The 21,799-nt window shown below is 39.7% G+C and overlaps 1 protein-coding gene across 3 annotated transcripts in view; it reads right to left on the minus strand.

Moving 5' to 3' along the window:
* LOC117327467 (dystrophin-like) overlaps positions 1–21,799 on the minus strand; it is a 336,112-nt gene that overhangs the window by 167,304 nt on the left and 147,009 nt on the right. For all 3 annotated transcript variants that reach the window (XM_033884469.1, XM_033884471.1, XM_033884470.1), the window contains exons 35-36: positions 18,705–18,842; positions 18,348–18,515 (exon numbers count right to left, since the gene is read on the minus strand). In XM_033884469.1, the coding sequence (XP_033740360.1) occupies positions 18,348–18,515; positions 18,705–18,842 (306 nt within the window). The remainder of the gene's footprint in view (positions 1–18,347; positions 18,516–18,704; positions 18,843–21,799) is intronic.

Consider the following 21,799-nt stretch of genomic DNA (forward strand, 5'->3'; position numbering starts at 1 on the left):
AGAAACTCATAGTTTTGTCTTGGAATGTCCAGCAGCAATTCTGACGTCGACTTGAACTTTGAATAACATTAAAGAATATTTGTATTCTTTAATTATTGGGACAGGGAATTAACATCAAGAAAATAGAGAAGCAATTTGTGGTGATCAACAAGTGCAGGTATCGGGAAGGAGAGCCGATCCATTGTACTGAGATGGAGGTGGGCTAACATTGTGTTTAGGTTCAGTGTATATCAGAGGAGGCTATAGGAATCGATTAAGGATGGAGGGATCAGTGTTGATGACCTAGGGTATGGATAACATTACCTTGATAGCACACTTAGGCCACACACCGGGAGCTAATTCACCTGTTCAAGTTTCAGAGCCCCATTAACCTTTGACCTACTCAGTTAAAATGTCTAATCTATCAGTGCCAGCAAAGTGGGGGGTTTTAATCAAAATAAAGAAAAATCTACTTGGGCTATAGAATCACCTTAACAAATGTGAAAATTTATCATTTTCTGAAAGACTAGAATACCTTATAGTTCAAAATATTCATTGTTGTTTCAAAAACTTCTATAAATTACAATACTGTCCCCAGTCTGTGGCTAATGTGATCTGCGATCCCCACAACATTTGTCTTTACAGAAACAAATGTACTGATCTAACCCCATACAGACTTTCAGTGAAGCTATCCTTTGACAATCTTCATCCCAGAATCTTAAAAGCAGCATTTATCTGAGAATTTGTACCAAACTACACCACAAAGAAAAGCAATGATGCCTTCCCTGGCAGGTATATCATGGCCCAGCTCCATAGTGTAAATAGAGAATCTAATGTAAACTAACAATTTCTGTTGGAGGATGTCTCAATATCTAGTTGAAAAATATTTTGAAAGTAATTACAATTTTAACAGATACAGACCATATCCTGGATGCCAACACAGCAGGATGTTGCAATATAAAACAGGTAAGCAGTAAGATAACATGCTGATCAGTGTAAGTTGAGTGATGGAACAGACAGAGGATACGATTAGGGTAGAGAATACCCAGGATTCTATATAATGTTGATAGCCAATAGGGTACAGAATACCCCGGATTCTATATAATGTTGATAGCCATTAGGGTACAGAATACCCAGGATTCTATATAATGTTGATAGCCAATCAATTTTTGTTTTTGTTTTTATCGATGGATAACTTTTCTGTATTAGCAGAGTATTTAGGTAACTGCAAGTTATGTAAACCTACATGTGTGTGTTCGTAAAATTTGGGTTAAAATTTGCTATTGTTCCAAAGTTCAAATTCTCAAAAAGTACTATTTGTCCCTTAAGCACTGTTTGGACACAAGACAACCTAAATATCAAAGAACCAGGTCACTTGTAAGCTGTAATACTGAATAGGGCAAAGGCATATCATATCCCTTAGTGTACTAGAGAAGATATCAGTTGTACTCTAAAGAATCACAGGCTTCCAAGCACATGTAGGTACAATTCTAAGGTAGAAAGGTAACGATATCAGTCTGTTCTCCACCGAGACTTCCACCAAACACAATGAGAGGGAGCGATGTCTGGGATACACCATCTGATGTTAATCATTATATAACATGCGTTTCATACCTACAGGGTCAAACTGCTATGTAATAACACTGTCTTCTCTGTAACTTCTATCTCTCTACACCTCTATACATGTCTATATCTCAGGTTCATCCCATCATCTCTGTAGTGGTGGCATTCTCCAAGGAGCTCTGAGGAAGCTCAACCTTTGTTACAATGGAAGCAGCTCAGCCTTTGTAAGAATTGAAGCAGCTCAGCATTTGTCAGAATAGAGATCAGGAAGCTCAACCTTTGTCAGAATGGAAGGAGCTCAGGAAGCTCAATCTTTGTCAGAATCGAAGGAGCTCAGAAAGCTTAGACTTTTGTCAGAATGGAAGAGGCTCAGCCTTTGTCAGAAGGGAAGGAGCTCAGAAAGCTCAACCTTTGTGAGAATGGAAGGAGCTCAGGAAGCTTAGACTTTTGTCAGAATGGAAGAGGCTCAGCCTTTGTCAGAAGGGAAGGAGCTCAGGAAGCTCAGAGCTTTGTAAGAATGAAAGAAACTCATACAGCTTAGACCCTTGTTAGAATAGATTGACCTCAGAAAGCTTAGACCTTGGTCATAATGGAAGGAGCTCATGAAGCTAAGAAGAAAAGACCTTTGTCAGAATAGCAGAGCTCAGGAAGCCAATACTTTGATCATAACGGAAAGAGCTCAGAATGCTTACACCTTTGTCAGAATGGCAGAGCTCAGAAAGCTTACACCTTTGTCAGAATGGCAGAGCTCAGAAAGCTTACACCTTTGTCAGAATGGCAGAGCTCAGAAAGCTTGCACCTTTGTCAGAATGGTGGAGCTCAGGAAGGTTATACCTTTGTCAGAATGGAAGGAGACAATTTCAGAGATATGCTCCTTTTATGCCGCAAGACAATTTAGTTTCAAATTCAGTAAATGGATGCACATTTGCAGTTAGAATAGGAAATGAGTTCAGAATTGTATATGGTTTGATAGCTCCACTGATCACATATCTTATTATTCTGAATAGATGTATTTATCATGACAGCAGAAATTGACATATAAAAAAGTCCAATCACTCAAACGTCAAGTAACTCACTAAGAAAAGACAACTCCACTTCCCGATATATCCTCTTATCTCCAAAACTCATCTTAAGACCTTAGACTTTCTAGATATGATGAATTTTCAATGGGAACATTCAATACCCAATGGAGCAGCTAGGCTCACTACAACAGTAAAACGACTTCTGTCTGGATACACCTCACCGACGGCAGCTGGGATCAAACTTACAGCCCCTTAATGGAAACTTCACCCACGGCCGTAAAACAAACTTGTAGTGCCAGTTAATACAAACATATGCTAGGTAAGAAAATAAGCACATATGTAGGAAAACAAGCATGTTTTTAGGCTATATATATGTAGTTACTATTTGTTTACTGATGCTTTAGTATCAAGTGTTATGAAATAAGACAGAGGAGAGGAAAAATATGTCTGTGTCTTTATACTGTTGATGTTATTTTGGATCAAATTTCCAAACTACAAAGCAAATGATGAAGTGTTTTATAAGTTACAGTCAAAAAAGTGCTGCCAACATTTTAACACCAGAAGAAAAGGTATGTTTTTATGTTCCCCTCCATGTATCTTCTCACACTGCGAAAAAAATACAAAATGTATTTTTCTAGAGCAGAAGGAAAAGTTTTGACTAGGTATGTTTCCTGACACTCCATCATTTACACTTTATTTGGTAAAGGAAAACCGACTCAGCACACAGGTAGGTGATCCTCTCCCCTAACCCCTTAATTACAGGGAATAACACTGACTAGTCCTACATACAACATACAGGTAGGTGATCGTCCCCCTAACCCCTTAATTACAGGGAATAACACTGACTAGTCCTACATACAGCACACAGGTAGGTGATCGTCCCCCTAACCCCTTAATTACAGGGAATAACACTGACTAGTCCTACATACAACACACAGGTAGGTGATCCTCTCCCCTAACCCCTTAATTACAGGGAATAACACTGACTAGTCCTACACACCAACACACAGGTAGGTGATCCTCCCCCTAACCCCTAACCCCTTAATTACAGGGAATAACACTGACTAGTCCTACATACAACACACAGGTAGGTGATCCTCCCCCTCCCCCTAACCCCTTAATTACAGGGAATAACACTGACTAGTCCTACATACAGCACACAGGTAGATGATACTCCCCCTAACCCCTTAATTACAGGGAATAACACTGACTAGTCCTACATACAACACACAGGTAGGTGATCCTCCCCCACACCCCTTAATTACAGGGAATAACACTGACTAGTCCTACATATAGCACACAGGTAGGTGATCGTCCCCCTAACCCCTTAATTACAGGGAATAACACTGACTAGTCCTACATACAACACACAGGTAGGTGATCCTCCCCCTCCCCCTTACACCTTAATTACAGGGAATAACACTGACTAGTCCTACATACAACATACAGGTAGGTGATCGTCCCCCTCCCCCTAACACCTTGATTACAGGGAATAACACTGACTAGTCCTACACACCAACACACAGGTAGATGATCCTCCCCCTCACCCCTTAATTACAGGGAAGAACACTGACTAGTCCTACATACAACACACAGGTAGGTGATCCTCCCCTAACCCCTTAATTACAGGGAATAACACCGACTAGTCCTACATACAACACACAGGCAGGTGATCCTCCCCCTAACCCCTTAATTACAGGGAATAACACTGACTAGTCCTACATACAACACACAGGTAGGTGATCGTCCCCCTCCCCCTAACCCCTTAATTACAGGGAATAACACTGACTAGTCCTACATACAACACACAGGTAGGTGATCCTCCCCTAACCCCTTAATTACAGGGAATAACACTGACTAGTCCTACACACCAACACACAGGTAGGTGATCCTCCCCCTAACCCCTTAATTACAGGGAATAACACTGACTAGTCCTACATACAGCACACAGGTATATGATCCTCCCCCTAACCCCTTAATTACAGGGAATAACACTGACTAGTCCTACATACAACATACAGGTAGGTGATCGTCCCCCTCCCCCTAACCCCTTAATTACAGGGAATAACACTGACTAGTCCTACATACAACACACAGGTAGGTGATCCTCCCCTAACCCCTTAATTACAGGGAATAACACTGACTAGTCCTACACACCAACACACAGGCAGGTGATCCTCCCCCTAACCCCTTAATTACAGGGAATAACACTGACTAGTCCTACATACAACATACAGGTAGGTGATCGTCCCCCTCCCCCTAACACCTTAATTACAGGGAATAACACTGACTAGTCCTACATACAGCACACAGGTATATGATCCTCCCCCTAACCCCTTAATTACAGGGAATAACACTGACTAGTCCTACATACAACACACAGGTAGGTGATCCTCCCCCTAACCCCTTAATTACAGGGAATAACACTGACTAGTCCTACATACAGCACACAGGTAGATGATCCTCCCCCTAACCCCTTAATTACAGGGAATAACACTGACTAGTCCTACATACAACACACAGGTAGGTGATCGTCCCCCTACCCCTAACCCCTTAATTACAGGGAATAACACTGACTAGTCCTACATACCACATACAGGTAGGTGATCCTCCCCCTAACCCCTTAATTACAGGGAATAACACTGACTAGTCCTACACACCAACACACAGGTAGGTGATCCTCCCCCTCCCCCTAACACCTTAATTACAGGGAATAACACTGACTAGTCCTACATACAACATACAGGTAGGTGATCCTCCCCTCCCCTAACCCCTTAATTACTGGGAATAACACTGACTAGTCCTACATACAACATACAGGTAGGTGATCCTCCCCTCCCCCTAACCCCTTAATTACTGGGAATAACACTGACTAGTCCTACATACCAACACACAGGTAGGTGATCCTCCCCTAACCCCTTAATTACTGGGAATAACACTGACTAGTCCTACATACAGCACACAGGTAGGTGATCGTCCCCCTAACCCCTTAATTACAGGGAATAACACTGACTAGTCCTACATACAACACACAGGTAGGTGATCCTCCCCCTTCCCCCTAACCCCTTAATTACAGGGAATAACACTGACTAGTCCTACACACCAACACACAGGTAGGTGATCCTCCCCTAACCCCTTAATTACTGGGAATAACACTGACTAGTCCTACATACAACATACAGGTAGGTGATCGTCCCCCTCCCCCTAACACCTTAATTACAGGGAATAACACTGACTAGTCCTACACACCAACACACAGGTAGGTGATCCTCTACCCTCACCCTAACCCCTACACACAGGTAGGGGCTATGTTAGCACCATCAGTAGTAATGGGATCATCCCTACCCCCACCCCTCCCTGGACCCCTCAGGGGCTATGTTAGTACCATCAGTAGTAATGGGATCCCCCCCTTCCCCCACCACTCCCTGGACCCCTCAGGGGCTATGTTAGTACCATCAGTAGTAATGGGATCATCCCCTACCCCCACCCCTCCCTGGACTCCTCAGGGACCATGTTAGTACCATCAGTAGTAATGGGGCCACTCCTACCCCCACCCCTCCCTGGTCTCCTCAGGGGCTATGTTACTACCATCAGTAGTAATGAGATCACCCCACCCCTCCCTGGTCTCCTCAGGGACCATGTTAGTACCATCAGTAGTAATGAGATCACCCCACCCCCACCCCTCCCTGGTCTCATCAGGGGCTATGTTAGTACCATCAGTAGTAATGAGATCCCCCCCCCCTACCCCCATCCCTCCCTGGTCTCCTCAGGGCCTATGTTAGTACCATCAGTAGTAATGAGATCCCCCCCCCCTACCCCCATCCCTCCCTGGTACCTCCTCAGGGGCTATGTTAGTACCATCAGTAGTAATGAGATCCCCCCCCCCTACCCCCATCCCTCCCTGGTACCTCCTCAGGGGCTATGTTAGTACCATCAGTAGTAATGAGATCCCCCCCTACCCCCACCCCTCCCTGGTACCTCCTCAGGGACCATGTTAGTACCATCAGTAGTAATGGGATCCCCCCCTACCCCCACCCCTCCCTGGGCCCCTCAGGGGCTATGTTAGTACCATCAGTAGTAATGAGATCATCCCCTACCCCCACCCCTCCCTGGTCTCCTCAGGGGCTATGTTAGTACCATCAGTAGTAATGAGATCATCCCCTACCCCCACCCCTCCCTGGTCTCCTCATGGGCTATGTTAGTACCATCAGTAGTAATGAGATCACCCCAACCCCCACCCCTCCCTGGTCTTCTCAGGGGCTATGTTAGTACCATCAGTAGTAATGAGATCATCCCCTACCCCCACCCCTCCCTGGTCTCCTCAGGGGCTATGTTAGTACCATCAGTAGTAATGAGATCATCCCCTACCCCCACCCCTCCCTGGTCTCCTCAGGGGCTATGTTAGTACCATCAGTAGTAATGGGATCCCCCCCTACCCCCACCCCTCCCTGGGCCCCTCAGGGGCTATGTTAGTACCATCAGTAGTAATGAGATCATCCCCTACCCCCACCCCTCCCTGGTCTCCTCAGGGGCTATGTTAGTACCATCAGTAGTAATGAGATCATCCCCTACCCCCACCCCTCCCTGGTCTCCTCATGGGCTATGTTAGTACCATCAGTAGTAATGGGGTCACTCCTAGCCCCACCCCTCCCTGGTCTTCTCATGGGCTATGTTAGTACCATCAGTAGTAATGGGGTCACTCCTAGCCCCACCCCTCCCTGGTCTTCTCAGGGGCTATGTTAGTACCATCAGTAGTAATGAGATCATCCCCTACCCCCACCCCTCCCTGGTCTCCTCAGGGGCTATGTTAGTACCATCAGTAGTAATGAGATCATCCCCTACCCCCACCCCTCCCTGGTCTCCTCATGGGCTATGTTAGTACCATCAGTAGTAATGGGGTCACTCCTACCCCCACCCCTCCCTGGTACCTCCTCAGGGGCTATGTTAGTACCATCAGTAGTAATGAGATCATCCCCTACCCCCACCCCTCCCTGGTCTCCTCATGGGCTATGTTAGTACCATCAGTAGTAATGGGGTCACTCCTACCCCCACCCCTCCCTGGTCTCCTCAGGGGCTATGTTAGTACCATCAGTAGTAATGAGATCACCCCAACCCCCACCCCTCCCTGGTCTCCTCAGGGGCTATGTTAGTACCATCAGTAGTAATGGGGTCACTCCTACCCCCACCCCTCCCTGGTACCTGTGGGGGGGGGGGGGGGGGGGGGGGAGAGGGAGGGCTAGGTTAACACCATCAGTAGAATAATTGGATCGCCACACCTTACTTTTCCCTAGTGATTAACACAGTATGTTTTACCCTCAGGCCGATGCTCACATGATTTAGGCCTATCATTATCTGCTCTTCATGTTGATTATTTTAGCAGGTGACTAGCATCTACTGGTTCAGTTCTGTTTACTATCACAAGTCTCAAAATTTGGAAATAGATTTCAACTAAAACATATGTATCTATGAATCTCACCATCAACTCTCAAAAACAAGTATTTATCAAAATGTCAATTTTCACTATTCATCCTCATTATCAACCTCCAAAGAAAAACTGGAAAGTGTTTGTTATCTACTGTGCTTAATGTTTACAGAAGTCTACTACAAATCTATAAAGGGAGCTAACTCCTCACAACATTTCCGCTGAGTTTGGTAGAACCCAGATACACCAAGGGATTACTTGCCAGGGAAACAATGATAAAAGCAATTCTGTTTTCTACCCTTGATCCTAGGTCTGTATCACAACAAGTGATGATTAATGGCAATTTAATTCAGCTTCATTTCCACAGAGAAAGTATACACTTACTGCTAACAAAACCACTCGACTACCCCAATAGCTGATGCTTTCAACAAGAACTCTTGAACACCAGACTTAAAGAAGTTTCTGCCAAATATGACAATGCGTCCGACAATTCAGCTGTGCTTTTGTTTATTTTTCATTGTTTGCTGGGTTTGATGTCCTAAAAAGTCATTTTAAGGCTGAATCTCCTTGTAGTAGCTGGTGGCTACTTCACTGAACTACATAAATCATGAGGCCCATCAAAAGGGGTAAAGTGTCTATGGATGGACACAACCATGATAGCACAGGACGTCTATGATCTCAGATTCCTATGAAACACAAACATTCTGAGTAGGAATCAAACAGAACATCTTGCATAATCATCTGAAGTTTGTCCAATGCTTAACCGACTAATCACTGTATTGTACCCCCTTAACTATTCTATCTGGCCATTAATGGTCCATAACATATTCTTTCACTGACAAAATTTTCATAAAATCCTATATAACAAAACATTTACACCTATATCTATACCTATAGTTAACTATGACTTCCTAAACTTGTTAAGATTAGTATAGCTCTGTGTGTCTGGCTGTCTTTGAGATATCTACATCTGATACACCCCACATAAATCAGCTCGGATAGTGTTAGCATTAGAAGATATCAACTCTTTACGGCTGTCACTTATCTTTATGTACTGCACATCAAAGAATCTGACTTTCCCTGGTCACACCTTCTTCTGAAGTTACATCAAAATAATAGAAATGAACCGAAGAGTGCCCAAATCATGTCTTTTATACAGAAATTGGCCCCAGATCTTTTCTTTCATCTGCAGAAATAAGCCCAAAACCTGTTCTTTTAAATGTAGAAATCATCCCCCTAAAATTTTTATCAATAGAAATCAACGATGTTATGTAATATCATTTACATAGATGTACCTGACTTATACAACCAAATTTCAGAAATACATACTTTAACTCCAATTTTTACTAGCTTTCATATGCCATAAGTATCCTTGAGTTTGTAAAGCTGTACTGATTTATCACCATCTATAAATAGCATTCAACAAGTGTACTCATCACACACAAGTTTAATGGTATACTTCATAGAAATCACCCATGTTTTATTTCCAGAACTTGTAATTTTTAGAGGAAGTAAAAACAAATAAGAAATCAGCAGAGATTCATACACCCTGATATAAGATCAGCATTGTTGTAGATTGGCATTTTTTTAACATCAGCTTGAAATCTTTCTTTTTCAAGAAAATTTTAAAAGGAGATAAAATTTCGACTAATGACATCAGGTACTGAACAAAAGTGCTTGAGAGAACCTGCTGAGGATGTTGGTTCTAATGCATTCTGAATAGCCCTGCCTGTTACACTCATAAAGTGGATCTCCACAACGTTAAATTACAAAAGTTCAAAGAAATTTTCAAAAGGTATGAAATGGTTTTTACAAAAGTTACCGACATTCAACTGCTTCCAGACCTGACTACTCGAAGTTCTAAAGTGACAGATCTGCTTTGAAAAATGAATTATTTCATATTTCATTTTTAACGAGTTTAGCAATCACTGTGGTCTGGTAATGAGCTGTGAAAGTTTCAAAGCAGAATCTCTACAAAATATTCCATGACCGAACAGCACAAAAAATAAACTTTTGCATTAATGAAACCAATACTTAATGATAACCAATTCTGTGTACTCCTTAAGAATTCAAAGGACATGCATTCCATGTATACAGGTTCAACCCATAGGGTGAAAAGAAAATTAAATAAATGCCAGTAGTTGTGATGAAAATGTCAAATGAAAAATCTGGAATGAGCTTCTTGTATCATTTATGTAATAAATCAAGAATTTCATGAATATTGCAAAATATTTGCCTACACTAAGAGACCAGCTGATGTACTTACAGCCTTCAAATGTTTAGATATCCAGACTCTGGCTCCGTACTTATATCAAGGAAGTGTTTCCCTTTCATTCTATATTTTCTAACGTACTATTAATGCAAGAAATACAAGTCAAATTGTATACATATGTATAGAACACTCTAGAAAATTTACTTAATGAAGACATATCAGACATCCCGTGTATGTTTTCCATTTTTTGCATTTTCTTTTTAACAAACAATTCAAAAAAATACATCAACAATTATTTTTTGAGTCTTACGTTTTTTAGGACCCAGGATCCAAACACCATGACGACAGCAATGAAACAGAGGAGAGCTAGGGCGAGGAGGGTGGCAAGGAGGGAGATGAGAGACATCACCTCCTCTGCCATTGCTGATTGGTATATCCAGGTAACACAAAAATTATCTCGGCTTTCCCATACTCCAGGTATGCCACACTCCCAATAACTCCAGGCTAACTAAGTTCCATGGTCACAGATAATTAGGTAAAACTTACTTTAAAAAAGTCCTGAAACTATAGATTCCAACACAATGAAAATTTCCCCAAAGTTCTCAAGTTCTGATTTCGTTGAATATTGCTGAGCAAATCCTATAGAAAATAAACTTAGGGATATCATATCAACATCACCATCTTCCTGAAGACATCCTGCATTAGTTCTTTGGTCGTACTTTGGTAAATTCAGACAAGGTGTAAATTACAGGTGTGTATATCCCAGAACACTGCCGAAATCTCCAACACTTTTTCTGTGATTCTCAACTCCAGGAAAATCAAATCTTCATTATCAAAATACTTGAAACCATTCCAATAAGACTCAAGCTGTCAACACTATAATGACATGGGGAGAAAATTCACTGAAAAATTATCGAAAGCGATATCTGTTTTGGCTGTTATCTCGGTAATAAAAATTCCTTTCTTTTTTTGTTTTTTGCAGTAGAATTAATAAAAAGATTTTTCTAAAAGATTTTCAAAAAAATAAAAGATTCTACTGAAAGAGAAAACCAGGCAGATTCATACTACGAAACTTTTTCCCAATTAATTCCACAAATGCGAAGTAATTGCAGAAATTTGACAGGAAGTGGGCAGATTGCAGCCGGTCATGGCGCGAGTGAATTTTGGTGTTCCAGAAAACTGAGGCACCAACTGTCCTCCCATATCAGCTCGAGTCCACATGTGGGAAACATGTGGTGGTACAAGACAATCACAGGCACGAGCATGTGCGAAAGAGCGCACACGTCGCCTCCATAATGTAGGTAGCTATTAACAAGCAACAAGGAAGAGAAGAGGGACACACATATTTGTGTATTTGTTGGTAGTAGTAAGGCGGCCCCCTATAGGTAGAGCGGGGTACGTATATACTATCAGGCCTATTTATACATGGCCACAGCTGATGCCATAGAACACTGTGTAGTCAGAAATATGAATTGTTACTATGCAGAAACAACAGCAGGATTTAATCCAAACATTCCGGCCATTATAGGAACTGGATCAGGTGGCAGCTGACACCAGTCTTACTATCAGACAACTGTTGGAGTCTGTTTCTGGCAATATGGTCCCTCTATCTCAGGATTTACACTGAAATCTACAGGTTAATCATTCAAATAGCATTCACTTTTACAGGGCTTAAATTACAAAAAAAAAGAGTAAAATATTCAAAACTAAATATTTACAATAACACAAATTGATAACTTAAGTGTAAGCAACTCTGTACATTTCTCAAAAACTTGAGTCTAGAACATGACGTAGTTCATTGCAAGCACCATGGCTAATTTTCATACATTGATCCAAGTCAAGAATGTCGTTAAGAGTTATTTTCTTATACTGGCACCCAAATATGAGGCAGATTTCAGTCACACCAGGAGATTTATCTATAAATCACACCAACACCAGTAAAACCACCTTTAATAAAGACCCTATTTGAAAAAGAGATTACTATCTATTATCCTATTTCAGACATCAAGAAGATAATGATTTCTGTAGGATTACCTGTAAACCCTACAATCTTCAATAGAGACTGCAGCTTATATTTTTTTATTAGTAAGGATTTCATGGCTTATTTTTGTTTTATCTTAATTTATTTACCCTTTTTTTTTTTGACAATATACAGTTGTTCCATTTACTCAATGTTCAAAGCTAAAGATGCTGACACCTAATTGACAAAAAATGCTTTCAGTAAAAACAAGTACTCTGGGTATTGCTAAAGCAATACATGTCCCCTACCGGCCCGCTAAAAATAGTAAGTGACCTCGACCCAAAATCTCTGAAACTTGAACTTGATCTGTAGCTATTCATACTCAAGTTACAAATATTACCAACTTTGGGGAAGGGGTTATAATTATAAATGTAAATTCAATCAAAGATGAATGAAAATTCAAAGATTACAGTTGTTTTATTTCACAACACTTCGAATGTAAATTCATAATACACAAATCCTAGGACTTTAAGCTGACATAATTACGATATCACTATGTAACATGTAACTGTGCAGGCAGGCATATACAACCTAAACCCTAGCAGTTTATTTTCAAGATTATAAAATATTTTGGAGATATTTTTTCCACCCAACATGTAACCCATGAATTCCTTACAAGGCTGATTTATATAATTACTAAATACAAATTAAAAATTTGGCAATCTTTTTACAGTAAGGTTATGTTTTAAACCTTTTTTTTTTCCTTTCTTAATTTATGATTTGCTACAAGGCTTTTTTTCATCATTACATATGTGCAATTTTTATTCATCATGATTTTTACAACCTTCGTTCAATGTTGACGAGTTGCCACGATCTGTAATATTCAATATGGCCCCCATCTGTACAGTGTATCATTTATGAGCTGTAGAGTAATTCTTCCCTAGATGTAACTCCGAAGGACTCCATGATGAAGACATTCCTTGATGGAGTTCATATGGAAGTGCTTGACATACAAGTTGCCACGGTAATGACAGTAGGGTGATGGACATTCCAGAGGTACTGTAAGCCCCAACACATCCACAGCCTTTCCCATCTTCACCAACATCCCATAATATTCTGGATGCTATATTTTCTAATACCTAGACAGTTCTACCAAAATATGTATACTTGCAAGTGCATAAACGTATGTATCAGCTTTCTGGAAAATGAGAGAAATGTGTGTCCAATCATTGCTGTCTCTGTGTTGTGCAGTTGCCCACGAGCAGACGGCACTCTACCATACTAAAGCTTAGTGGGATATAGCACGTAATTATTCTTTGTCCTTATAGATATTCATGAGTAAAGTTACATCAGAAAGGTATAAAAGATAATTTTGTGTGTATGGCTGGGTAAACCTTCCTCCTGCATTCTCTCTAAACGACAGCCTTCTACGGTATTCTCATTACACAAACAACAACAATCTATAGTTGCCCGATGTTCATGACCTATGACCTTGCCAAGCAAAGTATGAACATAAAAAATATGTCTGCGATGCTCAGGTCGTATTGCAAATTAAACTTTGTCAATATTTTTTATTCTTGCCTGTTTTTGTGATGATGTAAGTCTTCTCAGATTTGTTTTTCTTGGCATATGGGACCCAGACAGACTTTTGTTACAGGCATATAGCTTGAATGAAATTGAAACTAGGCCCTTTTTTAACAAGCATGCTGATCGAGGCAAACAAACAAGTCTAAAGTACAAAACAAAATGTTGTGTCAAAGATAACAAAAAGTCTGTCTTCATCTTTTGACAGATCTGTAGTTAAAAACAGTTTACAACTTAATTTTGTCTGTCTTACAGAGTAAGGACAATTTAGCAGCATTTGTTATCAGAGCACTGCAACAAGTTCAACAAGGTCAAAAAAGGCACGTGTAAAAAATTGTTTCTCTTTTCTTTTTTTTGTCCAAAATAATTCAGTTTGTTCAATAATGTAAGCAGCAGTTAAATTAGACAGGTCAATTTCTCAGGGGAAAAATAATCACACAGAAATCAACACAAATCATTTTTAGAGTAATAAATGTCAAGTTGCTACAAATATCACAATAAAAAACTTCTTAAGGATAAATAATCTGTGATATGGTTAAGAAAAAATGCTTGCATGACAATTGAACAGAACACCCAATCTGACAGTGTACATTTCCAGATGACATTAATGACTATAGCAATCACGAGACATAGGAATGACTGACGTCTGATTGGATAAATTGGTGGAGGTATTTATTGTAAAAACATGTAATTACGGATCTCTACGACACCAATTTGGCATGACAGAGCCACCGAAGTAAGATGGAACACAACATGCAGAGCAGGCGTCAATCTTGCATTGGGTACAAGAGTTCTGGTCTAATCTGTTCCGACTTGAACGAGATAGTATTGTTGACGTAACAAGTGTCCATCAAAGTAAGGATATGTATACATATGCCAAGCGTGGTTCCTACGGTAACACTTGTGGCAGTATTATGGTACATATTTCCCACCCTCCCTTCACAGTTACGCCTGGAAGCCGATCATTGTGTAAATCACTGTAAACAAACCTGGGGCACCAAGCTATAATTAATGAAAACAATACAAGCTTGGACCAACTACTGGACACCTCACTGGGAACCACAGGAGGCCAGTTATGTTCCTTATCAAAATTCTGACAACGTAAATAACTTATATTAGTCCAGCGTAATGAAAATAGATGGGCAGAGTAAAAGATAATTTGTTGTTATGTGTAAAATGGGGAGAGTTGATACTGTAAGCATTAACATTAGTGTATTAGGTAATTATCATTACGTGTACAGCCTCCATGTTCTGTGGTATGGACATATGGCTCATACCCCATGTACAAAACAGTAGCACCATACATCATATATACACACAGCTACATGTGTCCACATACCATATCATCACCAACTAGTCAGTAATTTTGTAACATGAATGAAACACGCATTTAACTAATTCAATTAGCAAGTGAAAATGTTGCAGTGAGAACAGAAAAGCATTGCAAGTGTAAGACTAAAATCAGAATCTACATATTGTCAAATATCATCTAAAAACAACTCTTGGGTTATGAGGTTAAAACATTTATTTATTCATAAAGGGCACCTGTTTTCTGAAATATACACAAGTGGACTAGTAGCAATGGTCTGTGAAAACACTCATTTGTCAGTCAAAGTAACAAGGCACACAGTCCGACTTGTTGAGATCAAGGTAAAAAATATACTAAAGGCCAATAAGAACGGGAAAATTGGTTTCTTGTCTATACATCGGAGGCTGTACTAAATCTGCTCGGTTATCCATGAAAAAAAATCATCTGCTCTTTGTGCCAAAATAACTCTAAGATAATAACCGTCATCAACAACAGCCAATTAAAGAACGGTTGTAGTGCTCCCCTCTCAAACACTGGTGATTTTCATTTCATCCGTAAGACTGTGTATATCCTCCACATAGATTCACTAAATGTTTGATTTATTGGGGAGGCGGAATACCGCTGGGTTTTTTGTCCAATTATTCCAGTTCATTTCTCAGAAGTCAGTGCTACGGAAACCTCAACACAGAGAAACTCAATCAAAATTTTTCAGTCGTTTTATGCGATACCAGTACTTGTATAACTTTAGATCTTACTGTAGAGACAGTAAAAACTTCCTCTCAACTCATTCTCCACATCGTGTTTTCATTTCCAGGTATAACTTTGAAACGAAAATCAAAAGTTTCGCTTCATTACAAACTGTTTGCCCTATTAGATGGTTAGACCGTTCACAAGTGATTCTGGTGTTTGAAACTACCATTTTCACCTCGGATTGGTTAAAGCGATCCGAGCTCTTCCTGTAGTCATTTACTGCACTTTTCGTGGGGATGTTTGTAGATAATAGAGATAGTTACAGGTAAACAATGATTAATTTCTAGTTTGAAGTCTGCACAGTCTTACGTGTATACCTCCAGTTACAACATATCGACACCACATGGCCCAGCTAATGTATCAAATTTTAAGGAACATCTCAAAACTTTACAGCAAATTTCTGCTCAAAATAGAAACCTGGGAAAAATCCATTTCATGTATTTTTCTTGCAGATCAAGGGCATAATAAAACAGTGTGAACTGTCAGTTTTCATCGGGAAGATTCATCAGGAAGACAAGTTGAATTATTGTGTACTTGTAGATTGGCCCCTGCCTTTAGAAAATAAAAGTTGCAAAAACTTCTAGTGTAAGACTTCAGCTGGGTAATTCTTTACAAAAACTTCAGGGCTGGTAGCTAGTCTAGTGTACGCACTACTGTTAGCAATTAACTTATTCAATAAATTTACAAGTCAATCAAGGTCACTTGTCTGTCTGATTTTAAATAGCACACAGACTGTTTATTCTATGATTTCACAAAAGTTTTCCATGGAACACAATCCGTTGTCTTTTCCCCCTTTTTATATCAGAGTGAACTTAGAACTGTCGCCAGGATGGCTGACTAATACCCCCGCAATCTGCACGAGTCAATGGTGAATTGTAACTGTTAATTAGAGGCGAACTAAGATAACCCAGTAATATAGTGACCAGTTGCCATAGCAACCATAATTTTGAAAAAAAAAGAAAGGGCATGCACATCTACACATGGTCCTCTATATTTGTGTGAAGTTTCATTGAAATCAGCCCTTCGGTTTAGGAGGAGTTGTCCGGAAAAACTTGAAGTTATGGTTCTTATCGGAAAACCTGTTTATAGTGACCAGTTGCCATAGCAACCATACTTTTGTGAAAAATAAAGTGGCATGCACATCTACACATGGTCCTCTATGTTTGTGTGAAGTTTCATTGAAATTGGTCATTTAGTTTAGGAGGAGTTGTCCGGACAAACTTAAAGTTATGGTTCTTATCGGAAAACCTGTTTATAGTGACCAGTTGCCATAGCAACCATAATTTTGAGAAAAATAAAATGGCATGCACATCTACACATGATCATTAATAATTGTGTGAAGTTTCATCGGAATTGGCCCATCGGTTTAGGAGGAGTCGTCCGGACAAATTGCGTCTACAGACGGACGGACGGACAGACAACCTGATTCCAGTATACCCTCCCTAACTTCGTTGCGGGGGTATAAAAATAGTATTGTCAAATTAACCCCTTACCAGGAATATTTTATACACCTCTGAAATTCTACAGATGTAATGTTACTTCTTAAATCAAACCCTTCAATGAAAAAATAAGAAACTGGCATCCGATTACAGCTACTCAGTTCTACTGAAATGCACCATATTCTCCTATACATTTAACCTAAAGTGTGAATACTACTAACTAGACATACACAAAGGGAGGCAACTCTTACATAAACTTGTTGATTGGTGCATCATTGGTGTCAGAACCAGTGATCAGAGACAGCAATCTCCTAGAATGGAGATATGCATCAAGTTCTGACCAAAGACTCTTCCAGGTCTAAATTTGACAGATGACCCATCATGGTTTCAATCTGATCTTTCGACCATCAAGGTCAAAATATGACCCTTCAACTCAGTTCTAAATTTGATCTGACAAAGTCTTCATTTGACTTTTGACCCAACAAAGTCTAAATCTTACCATTTATCTTAGCTCTTATTCAAACACTTGACCCATCAAAGTCTAAAAATCTGACCTTTGATTTTAGATTTTAGCTCTAATCCTAACCCTTGTCCCATTAAAGTCTAAATCTGACCATTGATTTTAGCTCTAATCCTAACCCTTGACCAATTAAAGTCTAAATCTGACCATTGATCTTAGCTCTAATCCTAACCCTTGACCAATTAAAGTCTAAATCTGATCGTTGACAAATCAAGGTTTAAACATGACCCTTGACCCCAGAATTTAAATTTGTCCCTTGACCAATCAATATCTAAATCTTACTTTTGACCAATCAATGTCTAAATATGATCGTTGACCTCAGTTTTAAATTAGCCCCTGGTTCAATATGTCTAAATCTGACCACTGACCCACCAAGGTCTAAATATGACCCTTGACCCTCCAAGGTCTAAATATGACCTTGACCCACCAAGGTCTAAATATGACTCTTGACCCTACCAGGTCTAAATACACCCTTGAACCATCAAGGTCTAAATATGACCCTTGACCCATCAAGGTCCAAATATGACCCTTGACCTCAGTTATAAAGCTTTGACACATGGGTAAACATATAACCGTAAAGCCCATACCTTCATGTCCTCCTGCTGGACTCGAGCTGTTCGAAGCCTACGCTCTATATTGTCCAGCCAAATGGTCAAATCCTGTGTCTCCCGTTTGAATTGGTACCACTGGGGTGCTATCACAATCATTGACTTTCTCTTGGCCTCGGCAGTAGATTTGATAGCTCCCCATCGGGACTAAAAAACCAAAAATGTAGGTTAGATTTATCTTCAAACATAGCTTCACCCTTTGCTCTTAAACATCAAATATGATTGAAATATAAACATAAAATTATGATTGAAGGGAAAGCTAAATATCTGGAAATCATTTCCCTAAAGCACTTTTTCAGATGTAGGTGGAAATTGATTATGATAACTGAGACTTACCTTTAAATCCTCCACCTGTCGGTAGATTCGGATGGCCTTGTCATGGTCAGCCAAGTCTATGGCATGTGCCAGTTGTCTTCCATGGTCAGACACTTTGTTTACATCGGTTTGTAACTTTTCTGTCTCCATCTCCAGTTTCTGTGGGAAAAGGTCAGGGTTGAGGTCAGAGGTCAATACATAGGAAAGGTCAAATAGCAGGCTGAAGGCATAAACAAGAATAAAACCTTGCTATCTTAGTATGACCTTCTCACTAAGTAAAAGGTTTTTCTAGCTAAGGAACCTGTAAAACATCAACTGAAACACATGGCCTTATGAGGTTAAATGGTTTCTAACTGTAAGCTAATTATAGCTTTATAGCAATCCAATGTGTTATTGACACATGTATACGGAAACAGATTTTGATGCAAATTTAGTATCAAGCTATGGGTCTGTTCATGTTTTCGAATTGAGCAAAGCACTAATGTCTATCTGTTCACCCTTCAGCAACCAAGGTGCACATGTACTGAGTGCTAATGAAGTAGGCGTTGTTTGGTCTATCATGGACAAGCAAGTAACATCAATTATTTTATAAGATTTTACTAAATTTCTGTCAGCAATAGAAATTTATTAAATTAAATCTGAAATGTTTTGAAGGTTTGAAACAGAATTTACTATATTGATATTTATTAAAAGGATTGTACAAAAGACACAAGAGAAAAGCACCTACAAATTAAAGTTACAGATACAGTAGAGCCATATATCACTTTAACTGCATCAGATATTTTATCTAATGGTCTAAAGTACTGATATCCAGCAGGCAAATGAAGAAAACTAAAATAGGTCAAAAGAAATATAGAGAGGCAATAGCTCAATAACTAAACAAAAAAAATCATAATCTTCAATATTTCTTTACTTAATTGAAATATCCCTTAAAGGGACATAACTCTAACATAAAACACAGGTATCAAGTATACAGTAACAAATGGCCTTAAAACAAAGCATGTTACATACACACTGTATTCTTACCGTGTAGTATATATCAGCCACTGGTGAGTGACCTACAGATCCAATATGTAGATTTTCCAGACAGTCTGATCATAATATCCAACATCTATACCAAATAGAATTTGTTCACTGTGGTCTTGAACTTAAACCCCCATCTTCTAAATAAAGTGTCGAAACTGTCAAACCCAAAACATTCCTCAAAAATATTGATGTTCACTGTATATCTGACCAACAACTGACCATTAGCCTTCCTAGAACCCTATGATACATATAAATACAGGACAGCTTTGATATGCTTGGCTGTCCCCTAGCTGATCCCTCCCAGGACTATAAACAATAATAACTGTATGTTGATATGTCTGGAGGTTAGTTAGTTGATCCTTTCCAGAACCAAACAATATATATGTTGATATGTCTGTCCAACTGACTGTGAAGTTCCCAGCCTCTACGATAATGTTCTCACTTTCCTTCAACTCCTGCATTTCTGTAGCTGTCAATTTTCAAGGATCTGTGGAGCCCAATAAACAGCCTTATCACCTGTCTTTAGAAAGTCGTGTAGGTTTAACACTGCTAATGACTTAATACTTGGAGGTGATTTAGGACTGGTGGTCAGTAGGGAAGATAAATTCTCCATGTTCAGGATGTCTTATCATACTGGACAAACATCTCCAATGTCCATTACATGGACACACTGACCGGGAGTTAGGCTAGACTGACCAGTGTTGTGGTCAATTTGATTTACACCCGGATATGATGGTGTCCACAACATAAAAGTTTGATATCGGGCAAGATATCCACAACTGTATATACCAAAACCATCCACTTAAACAATGTCAAGTACTCAAATTTTAACAATGGAAACCTAATCACTTATATCAATGTCCAGATTAAAAAAAAAAAAACAGAAAAAAAAAACAGAAAAAAAAACAAAAACTAAACAAGAGATCCCAGAGGGATCTTGGCGCCCACCATTGAAGGATCTTTATAGGTTCCATGTCAGATTGATCTTTTCTCTACTTTTCCCTTCCTCTAAGTCTTACTAATCTGTGTAAATTCAGAAACAGCCCTCTAGTACTTTTCAAACAAGGGGAACCTATATATAAAATTTAAGATTTAGCGATAATGGCTGTCTGTTGTTTTCGGATTGGTGCCAAAATGCAACACCAGGGACCAAGGGGAACCTACATATGAAATTTGAGAAAGATCCCTTCAGTACCTTCTGTAAAATAGCGATAACAAACTTCAATTGTCAAAAATACAAGATGGCTGCCTGTCGGGCAGGTTGTTTTCTGACTGGTCTCAAAATCCAATATGCATAACTAGGCACAGAGGGCAACCTACAAATGAAATTTCAGAAAGATCCCTTCAGCAATTTCTGATAAATAGCGATAACAAATTTCAATTGTCAAAATCCAAGATGGCTGCCTGTCGGCCATGTTGTTTTCCTATTGGTCCCAAGATGCAATATGCAGAACTACAGACCAAGGGGAACTTACAAAAACGTTTGAGAAAGATCCCTTCAGTACTTTCTCAGAAATAGCGATAACAAACTTCAATTGTAAAAAATCCAAGATGGCTGCCTGTCGGCCATATTGTTTTACGATTAGTCTCAAAATGCAATATGCATAACTACAGACCAAGGGAAACCTACATATGAAATTTGAGAAAGATCCCTTCAGCACTTTCTTAGAAATAGCGATAACAAGTTTCAATTGTCAAAATCCAAGATGGCTGCCTGTCGGCCATGTTGTTTTACGATTAGTCTCAAAATGCAATATGCATAACTAGGCACCGAGGGGAACCTACAGATGAAAATTTGAGAAAGATCCCTTCAGTACTTTCTGAGAAATAGCGATAACAAACTTCAATTGTCAAAATCTAAGATGGCTGCCTGTCGGCCATGTTGTTTTCCGATAGGTCTCAAAATGTAATATGCATAACTAGGCACCAAGGGGAACCTATATATGAAATTTGAGAAAGATCCCTTCAGTACTTTCTGAGAAATAGCGATAACAAACTTCAATTGTCAAAATCAAGATGGCTGCCTGTCGGCCATGTTGTTTTCCAATTGGTCTCAAAATGCAATATGCATAACTAGGCACCAAGGGAAA

This window comes from Pecten maximus, chromosome 5, assembly GCF_902652985.1.
Source record: "Pecten maximus chromosome 5, xPecMax1.1, whole genome shotgun sequence".
In the NCBI taxonomy this organism is placed as follows: domain Eukaryota; kingdom Metazoa; phylum Mollusca; class Bivalvia; order Pectinida; family Pectinidae; genus Pecten; species Pecten maximus.